This window comes from Monodelphis domestica, chromosome 1 (genome assembly GCF_027887165.1).
Source record: "Monodelphis domestica isolate mMonDom1 chromosome 1, mMonDom1.pri, whole genome shotgun sequence".
In the NCBI taxonomy this organism is placed as follows: Eukaryota; Metazoa; Chordata; class Mammalia; order Didelphimorphia; family Didelphidae; genus Monodelphis; species Monodelphis domestica.
The window spans coordinates 205,635,220-205,650,835 of record NC_077227.1 but is presented as its reverse complement, the minus strand read 5'-3'; the positions used below and the strand labels follow the sequence as shown (position 1 = coordinate 205,650,835).

At 35.7% G+C, this 15,616-nt stretch overlaps 1 protein-coding gene across 2 annotated transcripts in view; it reads left to right on the top strand.

Annotated features, from left to right (window-relative positions):
- Nucleotides 1-535: 535 nt before the first annotated feature.
- Nucleotides 536-15,616, top strand: part of ZNF106 (zinc finger protein 106) — an 82,378-nt gene continuing 67,297 nt past the window's right edge. For both annotated transcript variants that reach the window (XM_007472421.3, XM_001362383.4), the window contains exons 1-3: nucleotides 536-714; nucleotides 11,892-11,973; nucleotides 13,289-13,350. In XM_007472421.3, coding sequence (XP_007472483.3) covers nucleotides 539-714; nucleotides 11,892-11,973; nucleotides 13,289-13,350 — 320 coding nt within the window. In that variant the 5' untranslated portion in view covers nucleotides 536-538. The remainder of the gene's footprint in view (nucleotides 715-11,891; nucleotides 11,974-13,288; nucleotides 13,351-15,616) is intronic.

The window sequence follows — 15,616 nt, the reverse complement described above, 5'->3', positions numbered from 1 at the left end:
AGGAAGAACTGAAGGGAATCAAGAAATGCCATTTGTGTGTTTTTTTTTTTTGAGGGGTGGGATGGGGTGGATGGTTAACAAAAAAAACGGAAAACCTCGAAGAGGTTCTAGGACACCACCTAATGTGGGTTCAGGTTGGGGGGCACCATGAAAGGACTCGGAAGGGGAGGAGGGGAATAAGAATTGAAGAGCACGTGCTATATACACAAACTTCGTCGACGTCTAGCTTTTGCCTATACCTGGTTCTACCTAAACGAAATTCTAGCCTGCAGACAGCCGGCGCCTCATACAGAGGGATGCTTTTCTAGAAAATGACTTTCCTTGCAGTTGTAGCCCCTTCCTACTTGGTTTCTTCCTAGCTTTTCTTTTTTTTCCTTTTTCTTTTCTCCTCAGGTGGATTCTTCTTCGCTCCGCCCCCATCCCCTTCTTGTTCACTGTTCTAGCTCCAGTTTTTAAATAAAGCTTTCCGTCGCGCTGGAAGGCGAAGTGGGAGGATATTGGTGACCAAATGCGCGAGCGCAGTCGTGGAGGCACGCGCATGCGCGGGGTTGGCGGCGGCGCTGGCGGCGGCGGCGGCGGCGGCGGCTGCAGGGCCCGGCGGGGAGCGAGGGTCCGGGAGCGGGCCACCGGACCCCACCAGGAGGCCAGAGCCGGGGGTGGTGAGGTCCTCCTCGCCAGGGCCTCGGCAGCGCGATGGAGTAAAGGAAGTCGAATGTGAGTACTGAGGGGCCAGGCCGGGTCGGATGGGCTGACTGGGGAGCGGACTGGGGGCCTGTCTCTTTCAGGGGGCATCCTGGTCTCCTCTCCTCCTTTCCGCCCGGGAGGACCCTTTTTCAGGGGTCTGGCGGGGCCTTTTCTGGCTCCGAATTTCGGAATTTCTCGATATTGGGGGCTGTGCCCGAAAGGCAGCCCCAGAGCTTTAGCTCTCAGGGGACCTCTGGGTCTTTGCTTCTCCCGGAAACCCCGAGGGTCTTAGATGAGCTTTTATTTTCCTTTCTGCCATGTATCCAAAAGGAGAGAAATCTCTTCGTTTAGTATCTTGACATAAAAGATTGAGCTCCGGAAGGGACCTTAGAGGTCATCTAGTCTGACCTCCCTTCATTTTACAGCGCCCCAGAGACTAAAAGATTGGTGCAAGTAACAATAAATAGGATTCAAATGCAGATCGTTCATCTCCAAATCCAGTATACACCCAAGTTGCTCTCCATGCATCTGCATCCCAGAATGCTTTCTTTACTCTGGGTCTTTATTTGTCTTATAGGAATAATTCTGGTTAGTATTTTGCATATTCCTTTTATAGTTACCTTAGAAAGCTTATCTTAGAATAGTTTTAACTGTTTGGCGTTAGGGTGATGCTGCCTGGTTTGGGTAGGAGAGGCTGCATTTTGGAAATGTCCATATAAATAAGTTCCCATAAGAGCCTCTTGGAAACACCAAGTTTTAGTATACTATTTGCAAGAATTAGAATGGCTAAGTTGACAAGACAAATCAAAATAGAGGAGTTTAAAAAAGAAAACACTTCCACTGTAAACTTTTTCTTCCAAAAGGAATTGTTTGCCTGGGACTCAAAATAGATCTGTATAAAATTAAAATATAAAAGTAATGGCGTCCTAGAGATACTAACATGTAGTTTTTTAGTTTAGTCTCTTTAGTTATAGCATGTAACCCTTTTGAAGCTTTGAGTTTGCTTAATTCTTTGGCTGTTGTGGGCCATTATAATGTGAGGGTCCATTATTAGCTAGTGATTCGAGTGAGAAGCAGAGATTTTAGGGACTGATTTTTTTTTTAGTGTTGCCAAAAACTGGCCTTTTAACTTTACTTTATAATTGTGTTAAGTGGTTATTTTATGACTCAACTTTTAGTCCTCTTGAGGAGGCAGAGTTCACAGATTATTAAAGTGATACCTAAAATTACCGTTTTAAAGTGTCTAAAAATATCCTTTGATCCAGGGATGCCATGAGCATATATTACTTTTGTGTTTCTAAAATGTTTGCTATATTGTGAAATATTATATTAGAAGTGCTGTAAAAAGAATATCATTTTTTTTCCAGATGCTGTTTGAGTTAATTAAAAGAATATGGTCAAAATGTTAAAAAACTGTTAAATAGTTAATTGGATATATTTTGCCTTAAAATGGATCATACTTATAATTTACTGTTAGGGAAAAGTAGCAAAGTCCTTTTTAAAAAGTTATCTATCTGTGAGGTTCCTTGGGACTTTACTTGGGCTAGGTCATAAGATCTTATCAAATCCTACTGACCACTTGCAAAATTCTCAAGTACTGCAGTTAGCATCTTTAGATGCTAGACTTAGATTCTAGACTTCAGTTTGTTTCAGGAGTTAACGGGCTATACAAAATTGGAGGTTTGCTATAGTTGGCATTTTTTTTTATTTGGAATCAACTATCATATAGTCACTATATTTGTGAAACTCTAGAATGTAGTTATTCATATATTATAAATGATGGATAAATGAGATGTCCTTATATATGCTCATTGTTGACTTTTCTTCCAATTTGAGAAAAATGATAATATCCTAACCCTAATTTGTGATTAGTATAAATTTGTTATTTATTATTGTGAGGCTGTAATTTGATTTGTTCTGAGTTTGATTTCCTTCCACCATTCATGAGGAATGCCAGGTGTTGCCCAAAGGGTATGTGGTCTTAGAATTGTTATAGAGAGATGTCTGTACGTGGGAAAAGTTGAGGGGACAATCTTGCATAAGCAAAGGTAAAATCCTCTTGACTCAGTTTCCCATTGTTCTATTTCCTTTCTGAACAGTACATTTCCCCAGCTAATTAATTCTGAGACCAACTATGGTAATTTGTAAATAATGTGGAACTTGGCCATACAATTGTCTGTTAAGTAGGACTCTTTCCCGCAATCAAACAAAGCAGAGCTAAGGGAGTTTTTCCACTGTTGTGGCTTATGTCCTCCAGTCTGTCAGCCCTTGAAGAGATAGTTTTGGTAACATTTCCCTCCCTTTCCCCTCCATAGCAAATTTCTGTTATCTGGAAAGGTGAATGATGGAAGTTTGTCCTTGCAATACTAAACCTATTAACTTTCATGTTAATACTAAAACACCTGAGTTACTATAATAAGATACAAATATGAAAGATCTTACTATTTTAAATTTGAATTTGTGGTTTACCCCATCTCCTAAGCGTCTTAAGTAAATTGGTTCTTAGGTTTGCTATCCCCTTATATGTATAACATTACGTCCTTTTAATATTTCACTCTTTCAGGATGATATGAACTTATCAGTGTACAGATAGAAATAAACATTCAAGTACCCACTATGGTCCAGGCACTGGAGAATATTTCTAATGTCTTGCCAAACTCCTTCCTGTTCCTAGTGACTTTGGCCCATAGCAACTTCTAACTTGGAGCCCCAACTCACCAGATTGGTAGCTGCTTCTGTTGCTCCCTTTCCTTTAGTACCCTTTTTGGGGTCATGTTGCAAGATCAATTCCACGCCAGTCTTTGTTTCTGTGTGGAAAGTTTCTGTTTGTTCCCCAGTGGATCTACTCACATTACTGGAACTTTGCACTGTAGTTTACCCCTGCTGGCTGTCTAAACCTTTGTCTGTTGTTTTCTCATTTAAGTGTAAACTCCTTGATTTGAATTTGTATCCCTAGTGCTTTGGCTGCCATTTTTATCACTTTTTTTCCCCAATAAATGCCTTTTCATTCAAATAATGAAGATTAAGAATTAAATGAACAGATGTAGACTATGAAGAAATGGAACCAAAGAACCACTTATTTCTTTTTCTGTAATGTGAGGATTTAGACTAAATGGACTCTGAAGTTCCTTTCATTCCTAGATCTTTTATCCTGTTTTCTTACATTGTACAATGTGACTAACATGTAAATAACAGTAAAATGAAATTAAACTTTGTAATTATTTTAAGACATATCATCCAAACACTGATAATATAGTAATACAATTTGCCACAGTGCTACTGGCTCTGACAAGTCATGGAACTTATTAAACTCTTGCCACACCTAAGTACAGAGAAGTTAAAAAGTGTTGATTTGGGTGCAACAGAGATGAAATAAATACAAAACTTTCTTGCAGTCAACTATGTTCTATTTGGGAGTTTCGCCCTGTAGGGAATAACAAGAAATTTCTAGGGTTTGAACACATTTTGAAGTATTTCTAGTTAGAGACTAAACAAACCCATGTTTAAAAACTGGGAGGAAAAAAGATTGTATGGTTTTTCGAAATTTTAGTCAGCAAACATTCAACGAGCACATATATGCCCTACATTATAATAGACCTTGTAAAGTATACCAAAAATTACATAAGACCATGAGGATTTGTAGGAGAAAGAATAATTAACACTTAATCAGTGGTATCATATAGGTAGCTATCCTCATAAATATTACTTAAATAATTCATTCTGTGCTAGAGGCCTTCCTCTGGACTTTACTTTTGAGTAAGCAAGTACTTGAGTGGTCCTTCTCCGTTTTCGATCTTGTGTTTCCTAAATGTCTTGTGCTACTACTTAGCATGTATTTCTCTATTGCTCTTTGGATGACTTGCAACATATTTTTTTTCAAATTGCAATATGCTCTTATTTATAACCATATAACATCACTAGGGGTTGTTAGTATTTTTTTCCCATCATTTTTATGTATTTCATAAAATATTTCCCAATTGCATGTACATTTTTTGAACATTTAGAGAAACATTTTTGTTCCAAATTTTTTTCCTCCCTCTTACCCTTCTTGAAGGTGTACTAAGTTAGGTACTGATTATACCTATTAAGCCATGCAAAACATTTCCATATTAACTGTTACAAAAGAAAACAAATAAAAATTAAGCAATAAAAATAACATTTAAAATTATGTTTTGATTTGCATTCAGAATTCATCAGTTCTCTGGAGGTAGATAGCATTTTTCATCATGGATCCTTTAATTGTCTTGGATCATAGTTAGAGTAGTTAGGTTTTTCAGTCAATCATCCTTACAATGTTGCTGATACAGTGTACAATGTTCTCCTGGTTCTACCTACTCACTTCATTTTGCATGAGTTCACATGTCTTCAGTTTTTTCTGAAACCATCCTGCTTATTTATCTTTTCTTATAGTTCAATAATATTCTATCACAATTATATACTACCCACCTGTCCAGAAAGGTCCTTTTCCTTTTTCTTTTTTTTTTAAATTTTATTTTGTCAATTTAGAACATTATTCCTTGGTTACAAGAATCACATTATTTCCCTCCCTCCCCTCCCCCCACCCTTCCCACATCTGACAATTTCATTAGGTGTTACATGTGTCTTTGATCAGAACCCATTTCCATGTTGTTGATGTTTGCACTAGGATGATCATTTAGAGTCTACATCCCCAATCATATCCCCCTCGATCCATGTAGTAAAGCAGTTGTGTTTTTTCGGTGTTTCTATTCCCACAGTCTTTTCCCTTTTCTTTGTACTCTTTGGTATACAAACTTAATAGTGGTATTGATAGGTCAAAGAGTATGCACAGTTTTATAGTTCCTTAAGTGGAATTCCAAATTGATCTTCATAATGATTGAACTTGGTGTCCCAATTTTTCAATAGTGATTATTAGTGTTAAAAAGATGTGGGTTTTGTGGGAAGGAGCAGGTGAATTGCACTTGAGAAATGGTATAGTGGTCAATTTTGGACCCTCAAAAGTTTTTCTTTTAATCATTTGATAAAAGGCAGAGCTAAATTATGAAGTTTTTGGAATTTCAGAAAATGGAGAGATTTATGGAGTTAGTTTAGTATTTGGGAAAGGCTTTATAGAAGTGGCACTTAAGCTGGGCACATACTAGATGCTTATTGATAAATTTTGGTAAGTCATCATAAAAAATTATACACTTTAAAATTCCTTTTGGAAATGTATTGTCTTCATCAAACATAAGAAATGTAATATTAGTCACTGCATCATAACCTTTCATTGGAAGGGTGCCTTTTAAGGCAGCTGGGTGGCTCAGTGGATAGAGAGCCAGGCCAAGAGACAGAAGGTCCTGTATTCAAATTTGACCTTAGACACTTTTCAAGCTTTGTTGACCCAGGCAGTCACTTTACCCATATTGTCTAGCCCTGACTATTCTGCCTTGGAACAAATACATGGTATTGATTCTAAGACAGAAAGTAAGGTTTGTTTTTTTTTTTAAGGTGCCTTTTAAGTTCAGCACATTCCTTCTTTTTTATAGGTGAAGAAATGGGCACCCAAAGAAATGAGAACATCCATAGCTAGTTGTGACTTTTGCTTAAAAGCCAGATCCTTGTCTACTGTTTTTTATACTAGAGCAAGACTTTTTTTTTTAAAATACATTTAGAATAAATTTGAGTGCAGGCCTGGCACAAGTTCCTGTGGTAGGTCTAAAGATGCAGAAGATATGGTTCTTTTCTCCTAAAGAAGTCTTATAATGTACTTAAGCATGTGCAAAAATAGCTAAATTATGGGATGTTACTGACTGCCAAAGTACAGAGGGCCAGAAGAATTCCATTTTAATACAGACTATATACTTTTATTTCCATTTTGGATCACATTGCTGGTTTGATGGTCTTTTCTTTCATCTACAGTTATAAGAAGCACATATTTTGGAATGAAGTCAAGAAATCTGAGACAGAAGTTGGATTGACTAGGCACTGTGGCTAAGAAGTGAACTGTAAGGATGGTTACCTGAGTTAACTATTAGGAATAGAAAGGAGGTCCACATTAAAGATAGATAATAGTTATATAAAGAAGAAGTAATTCTTAGATTTACCTAGACTTTATGAAATTGGGGTTAAAAATGAATTAGATATTAACAGAATTCAACTAGCATTCAGTAATGGAATCCCAGCCCTAATTATAGTTCACATAGCTTTTTAAAAAATAAACCCTTACCTCCCGTCTTAGAATCATTACTAAATATTGGTTCTGAGGAAAAACAGTAAAGGCTAGGCAACTGAGGTTAAATTAATTGCCCAGGGTCACATAGTTAGGAAGTGTCTTGAGGCCACATTTGAAACAAGGACCTTCCACCTCCAGGCCTGGCTCTCTGAGCCATCTAGCTGCTTCTCACATAGCTTATAGATTTAGATCTGGAAGGATCATCTAGTCCAAACCATTAATTTTAGAGATGTAGGAACTGAAGCTCAAAGAAGTTAAGATAATAAGTGGTAGAGCCAGGATTTAAACACAAGTCCTCTGATTTCACATCCAGCACTTCTTACAACATCCTGAATTAATAAGATTGTTTATGGGTAGTTATGGCTCTATTGTAGTGCCATGATTTGAAAGAAAGATGCTTAAGAGAAACATGACTAGAGATCATTCTGTAGTAAGGTTTCTTAATCTGGAATCGGTAAATTTATTTTAAAAATATTTCAGCAAATATCTTTTTTTTTTTTTAAACCCTTACTTTCTGTCTCAGAATCAATACTGTGAATTGGTTCCAGGGCAGAATAAGACCTGTCTCTAGGGCCTGGCTCTCAAGCCACCCAGCTCCTGGGGGAGGGCGGGGAAGTGTTTTTCAATATAATTGATTTACTTTTTGGACATATGTATTTTACTTTATGTGTATTTACAAAGAGTATTTTGAGAAGAGTTGTCCACTGGCAGTTAGCAGAGTGCCAATAAGTTCTATGACACAAAAAAGGTCAAACACACCAAGAGTCTGTAAGACCACTGTGCCCTTCATCACTTTGCCCTTGACCAAAGTCATTTGATTATGACCAGCTTCAGCCCTGTTTCAGTTCTCCTTTCCTTACCCCCTTACACCACCACTGTTTAGCACTTTCCGCTAAGGAAAGCCCCTCATTTCTTACTGCCAATAAAGTTGTTTCCTCTTCTTTTCACATAATCTACTAAAGACATACCAGCTATGCTTGTGTAAGAAACCAGGAAAAGTGGTATATTTATTTAACTACCTGATGATATGACAAAGTAAGTATTTTTAATATCCTTTTTTATTATTGACTCAATAGCCAATACAAATATTTCAGTATACAAAGAACAAAAAAGATTGGATATGAAACTGAATTCATTTTAAAGATAAGACTTTAAATTTAGCAAGTCAGTAACAGAATTTCTCTGCTCTTTGTTTTATTTCTTTGTATTTTTAATGGTTGTTTTTTTTTCCCTCTTTATTCTCTCCTCTCTCCCTTACCCCCAAACTCTTACTTGGTATAGATCATTATACTGATCATGTAAAAATATATGTCTTGGGGCAGCTAGATGGCTCAGTGAATAGAGAGTTGAGCCTAGAGATACTCTGGACAACTCATTTAACCCTAATTGCATTATTTAGTCATTGTGTAAATTGTTTTCCTGATTATTTTACTATTCATCAGCTTATATAAATCTGCACATGTTTTTTTGAATTCATTATTTCTTTATAGCATAATAATATTCAACTACCTATACCTATACCACAATTTGTTTAGCCACTTCCCATTTGATGAACACTGACTTTTTTTCTGGTTCTTAGCTACAATGAAAACTTCTATGTGTTTTTGTCAATATGGGTCCTTTCCCTTGAAACAAAGCAAATTCTAAGTATTTTGGATCTTTGTGTAATGCTTAGGATTAATTATTTTGATATCTTTTTATTTTTTTAGTAGACAGAATTATATATTAAAAGTTTAATCTCAAATGTAGGTAACTCTTAATTCAGGGGTTCTTAACCTCTTGGAGCTCAGTGGTACAGTAGAGAATCAGAAAACCTTAGTTCAAATGTTGCTTTAGGCACCTAAATTTTGTGATCTTAGGCAAATCACTTAACTTCTTGTCTTCCTCAGATTACTTAACTGTAATAACAGCACTCCTCTTCCAGAGTTATTGTGAAGATCAAATAAGATATTTATAAAGAATTTTGCAGAGTTCCTTGCACATAGTAGGCACTTAAATCCTTTCTCTCCATTTTTGTATCATGGACTCTTTTTTTTTACCCTTTTTTTATTTAGACTATTTTCCCATGGTTACATGATTCATGATTCCCCCCTTTTTCCTCCTCCCTCCTAAATCCGATAAGCAGTTCTACTGGGTTATACATGTATCATTATTCAAAACCTATTTCCATGTTATTCATATCATAGTAGAATGATCCTTTAACATCAAAACCTGATCAAATCCCCATTGTACTATGTGATCGATCACATTTTTCGAATGCATTTCCATTCCCACAGTTTTTTCTCTGGATGTGGATGGCATTCTTCATAAATTCCTCTGGATTGTTCTGGATCATTACATTGCTGCTAGTAGCAAAGCCAGTTACATTCGATTGTGCTACAACGTATCAGTCTCTCTGTACAGTGTTCTCCTGGTTCTGCTCCTTTTGCTCTTCATCAATTCCTAGAGGTTGTTCCAGTCTCCATGGAATTCCTCCAGTTCTTTATTTGTCATGGACTCTTATTGACAATTAGGTGAAGCTAATGGACTTCCCAGAATATTTGTAAAATGCATTTAATAGATTAACAGGATTACAGAGAGAACCAGTTACATTTAAAATAAAAATAACATTTTTTCTCCAACCCAAGCTCATGAACTATTAAAATCTATTCACAAGTTTTTGGGGAGGAGAGGAAGTGGATTTCACATTATGAAATCCTATTCTAACTAGAACCCAACAGCTAACCAAACAACTAAACAGAAATCTCAGTTAAGTATTTTTTAAAAAAAGTTATATCTTATAGCAAGTCTCCTGTTGGTAGTATATATATGCCTTCTTAGCAGCAACCCTTTTCTATTATAATTTGTTCCAGATACCCAAGTTTATCAGAATTGTTTGTAAAGTAATTAACTCTGAAAGAGTTTTTTATTCCCCCTCTTCTTAATCACTGCCTGATTCAATTTAGTTAGGCATCCCATTCTAGATGGGTAAGACTGTTATTGGAATACTCTTTTAGAAAAATATTTTAATTTCAAGGCAAGTATTGGGGTTGGGAGGAGTTATACAATGAAATGAAAGCCTGCAGAAAGTGAGAGGTGAGCCAAATCTTGAAGGAAGTTTTTTTTTTGTTTTTTTTTAAAGCCCTTACCTTAGAATCTATATACTAAGTATTGGTTTCAAGGCTGGACAATTAGGGTTAAAGTGACTTGCAGGATCACACAACTAGGAAGTGTTTGAGGCCATATTTGAACCAAGGATCTTCTGTGTTCAGGCCTGGCACTCTATCCACTACTCTGTTCATTTGTGTGCCCTTTTAAACTGTTATTTCTTTACTATTCCATTGATACTTCAACCTCATTTTGAGCCTTGAGATAGCCACCCATGTCTTTTAGAATGACCTTTGTTGCTTTAAAACAGGGGTCTGCACACTAGAGTCTATGGACCAAATCTATCTTACTCTTTGTTTTTCTATGGCTCATGAGCTAATAGTTTTAAAACAAAGTATTTAAAAAACAATATTTAAAATAAATATTTTTTAATTAACAATAAGTAATGAAAAATATTTTAAATGAATGTAATATTTAAAATGTAACATGCACACATAAAAATTTATTCAAGATTCTCTTCCCTTCCCCTTCCCCTTCACCTCCCCTCCCCTCCTCTTCCCTCCCCTCCCGTTCCCTTCCCCTCCCCTCCCCTTCCCCCCCCCCATTGGAGTCAATACTGTGTATGGTTCCAAGGCAGAAGAGTGGTAGGGGATAGGCAATGGGGGTTAAGTGACTTTCCCAGGGTCACACATGTAATATTTGAATCTAGGACCTTCCATCTCTAGGCCTGGCTCTCAATCCACTGAGATACCCAGCTTCCCTCTCAAGATGATTTTCTAGGAGATATAGTTAGCAAATGAATAGTCCACCCAGATTTAGGTAGGAGAAAGTACTTGGCAAAGAAATTACACAAAACCAGTCAGCACATCTTGGTAGTTTGTAATATTCCACACCTGCATTTTTAAATGGATATATACTTTTTAGAATGGTTGTATCTATGCCATTACAATATGAATCATGCACATGTAAGTGCCTTTTAAGGAATATTTGGTATATCTGGTAAATATAATAGCACATTTTTCTTCTTCTTTTGCAATGTTTCTTTAAGCCGTCTTTGGGCTTGTGGCTTCTCCTTAGTTTACTGTATACATTTCACTGTTTCTAATATCCTGAGGACGATAACATTTTTTTTAGGTTTACAAAATCTCAGGCACAACATGAATATTAAATACTGACCTGATCTATTCATTCAGCTGTGTCCTTTACCTATGCAAATTTATACCTTTCAGAGAATCTGTTTAGATTTCCAGATTGTCCAGGAAAATACTGAATTTCAACTTAATTTAATTGTTAATTAGCTATTGGTTTCAGATCTTTTCCGAGTGAGTGTATATTAAAGAACTGTGGCATAGGAAGTTCTGCCCCCATATACTCCCATCATCACCCCTCTGAAAGGCAAGATTTTGTGAGAAGAGTAGCCAGTCACAGAATGTAAGGAAAAGGTTGAATATTGTTGACTGTAAGGGAATAAATAAATAAAGATAAAGAAGAAAAGTGATACAGAAGTAGATAACTGAACTTTTCTATTTTGGGATGCCTAAGTTAGGTCAGGGCAGTAGCAGGGCTGTTGAGTAAGAGATGGTATAAGGGAATTCCTGGCTTTGTTTAGCTAGCTGTACCTTCTTTATTGTGTATTATACAATTGTATTTTGTCTTTATAGATGTTAAGCCTTGAAGGGAAACTACTTCCTTTTAACCTGATGAGATCCATCTCCTAGGAGACCTGGCCTGTGTTAAAGAAAAGGAACCCAGGGATTGTAATGAGAACCTCTTTACTGTGAAGAGGTGGCATTGGGGGTTTGGAGAGAGAAGTATTCCTCATCATAATGGCCCTGGTCTCATCTAGCATTTGAGAGTATAAGATGTGACTACTTCAGTCTTATAAGAAATTAAAGCATAAGGAATACTGATTGTTACTTATTTATTTCAGGCAAGTGAAGTCTTCTGCTCCAGTCACTATGGTACGAGAACGAAAATGTATATTGTGTCATACTGTATACAGCTCAAAAAAGGTAATGATGGGAGAATGAGATCTTAATTTTTAAGATTTTATCTTAGTTTTCAAAGTCACTGTGTATGAATACATATATTCTCCATTAAAGGCTTTTTGATACCTGATAGTGGCATGATGGGTCTTATCTAATTTTTAAAAAAATTAATTTTTTAATCATATATTTTATTTTACCAATTATATACAGTAACAGATTATCACAAGTTTCCCAAAGTTATATGATCCACATTGTCTCCTTCCCTCTCCCCTTCAGGATTAGCTGGAAGGAAGGACTGTGTGAGCAAGAAAGTATAATATATGATGAGGTATAGTAAGGAAACTTGCCTGACTAAAAATGAAGTTTTTTTGGAGAAGTCTAATAGGAGATAGGGTTAGAAATAGAGCCACTAGAAGGCCTTTGCTCTTCAGATTGAGTGAAGAATTTTTTAAAAATAGAGTAGAAGAGATCATGAGTGAAGAATCTCTTCTTATAGATCATTGGTGTGGAACAAAAATGAGGTAATAAATTTGGTGGAAAAAAAGATTTTAAGAATATATAAATGCACAGATTTGGGGGTATATATAAGTATACACATACATATGTATATTTTGTATGTATATTAAGTTTTCATTCAATGTCTGATGTCTTAGAGATGTTTTCTAAGGTTATGCCAATGGAGTTTGAGATCTGACATTTTCTACCAGGTTAAAATGGCATCTATCCTTCAACAAATATATTTGTTGTCTAGTGACTACCTTGTTTCTAAGAGGTTAGCCACTGAATGATGAATTTGTTAGCCATTGCAATTCAAGAAACCGATAAAGTCTATTTTAAAAATAATGAACGAGATATACAGAGTAGCAAGAAATACAAAATGCAATAAACATTTTGCTTTTTAGAGATAACCTGGTTTTCTGAAGACTGTACCACCAGTTACAAGTTCTGCAAAATTGGAAAAGCTTATTTAGAAGTCCAGGGACAAAAATGTCTCCTGAGAACCGTTTATTGCCATGTTGATAATCTTTTTTTTTTAATTTATGGCAGCTTATGAAATTATCTCCTAAGGCATGGAGGTGTTTAAATCTGTATTGGTGCAAGTATACTGATGAAATCAAAGTCTTTACATGTATGGATAAACATTTGTGTAAGGTCTGGGACATGATCCAGAGAATTATTATAATAGTGAATTGATTTGAGTATTTATTTTTGTTCCCTATTTTCAAAACAATTTTTTTGCAGCAAAAGAAAATAATACTTTTTGTTGCTTGCAAGAGCAGAAGAATGATCTTGTAGAATAAAGCATTGCAGATTAATTTAACTTTATTTCGTCTTCAAGGAAATGGATGAACATGTGCGGAGCATGCTGCATCACAGAGAACTTGAAAACTTGAAGGGAAGGTATGAAAAGGTTCATTTTCCTCAAATGTCTTTTAATGCCTAAATATTCCTGAATATATTGATTTCTTTCAGTTTTGGCTCCCCCTAAAAATCTTTAGTTGTGCAAAATGGAATGTTCTCTATCATGAATTATTTTTTAGAAAATATATTGGTGAATTCTGTTAGTTTAAAACTAGGAAGGATGAATACAGCATTTAGTTAATTGTACCTAGGAATATTATGTAAAAGATTCACATAAATATCTTTCTAGTTGAAAAGATAAAGGGAAGAGATATAATTATGCTCTTCAGTATCTTCAAAAACTAATAGGTGCTTAGTAAAATACTTGTTGAATTTTAAATTTAATAAGATTTAAGTTAATAAACATTCATTTTATTTAATGCTTAGTATTTATGCATTTGGGGCTTAGAGACAAAAGAGAACAGAACAGCAGTTAGAAATACCATAACATGGATGTGTCTTATTCTTGAAATGTTAGCATGTAAGAATATTTTCGTTCTCAAGATCTCAATATAAGCTGTTAGAACTGATTTTGATTAAGCCTCCCTTATCTAACATTTTGTCTATAATATTTCCTGACCCTATTACCAAAAATTTCAAGAGTATAATGTCAGCAATATAAATGAGCTGGAGTATCCCAAGGGGTCAGAGTGATTACTCTTGGTACAGTGTCTTGTACATAGTGGTTTCTCAGTATTTGTTGCCTGATTTCCCAATGAAATAGGGATGAAAAATTGTGAAGCCTTCTTTCATTGAATCAATATAGTTTAAGTATAGATTGCTAAGTGTTTGGAGTGACCTTAGTTAGCTTTAGCTTACATTCCAGCCCAGCTAGATCTATTCAGATGATAAAGGACTTCATAGACAGGAATAATAATAGTAGTACTAATTAATATCACATACTTTGTATTACTTATCATTTGAGTCTCACAGCAACCCAGAAGGGTTATCCATATCTTGCTGATGAAGGAAGAGTTCCCTAGCTGTTGGAATTTGAACTGATTTAGGTTAAGGTATTATTGAACTCATCAGAGATGATTCTGTATTACACCATTGTACCTTCTTTCCCATTTCTCACATTTATTTCTAGCTCTTATCAGTCTACTCATATTTTATTTTTAGATATTTTTGGGAAATGGGCTACTACTAATTTTTATATCATTAGTCACTTTTTTTGTTGTGATCATTTCATTAATTGATCAATATGAAAAGAAAGCACAATTTGCCAATGTGATTATCCATTACAGCAGAGGAGTTTAGTGCCAAGAATGAGATAAGGGTATAAATAAATAAATACTACTTTTTTTTTTTAATGAACATGAATCTTCTAGGAAATGGAACTCATCTTTACTTATTGAGCACTCCCCCTTCCCTACTGTAAACCACAATGAACTTCCCATTATCCTACTTATTTTCTCAATCCCTGTCATCTAGATTCATTGTTTTAGATGAAGATACATTCCTCTACTGCTTCTTCCAAAATCCTCTTGCTATTCAGGCGACTGTTCTTTCCCAGATATAGTCCAGCCTGATCACTCTTCTTCTTCTTCTTTTTTTTTTAAACCCATACCTTCCATCTTGGAATCAATACTGTGTATTGGCTCCAAGGCAGAAGAGTGGTAAGGGTTAGGCAATGGGGGTTAAGTGACTTGCCCAGGGTCACACAGCTAGGAAGTGGCTGAAGCCAGATTTGAACCTACAACCTCCCATCTCTAGGCCTGGCTCTCAATCCACTGAGCCACCCAACTGCCTCCCCTGATCACTCTTCTACTAACTCTTTTTGTTATGTTCTTTTATATATATATATATATATGTATATATATATATATATATATATATATATATATATATATATATATATATATATGTATTTATACACACACACACACACACACACACACACACACACACACATATATGTTATGTTCTGTTATAGTTCTCCAAACTATACTTAACAAATCTCCCTACATCCTCCAGAGTTTTTCAACTTTTCCTTCTGGCTTGCTCTGATTGAAATTTGGTTTTCCTCTGAGGACTCCCTTAATCAATCAATCAATATTTATTATGTATGCATGAAGGTTGGGCACTGTGCTGAAATAGTTGTTGCTTTTAGGGAGCTTATATCCTATTAGTAGAGATGTGTACCTATAAATGTATATATAAAATATATGCAAGATAATGTAATAAAAATAGCTGGGGACCAGAAAGGACCTCATTTGGAAGGTGATACTTGAACTGAACTTTGAAAAGAGCTAGGGATTGTAAG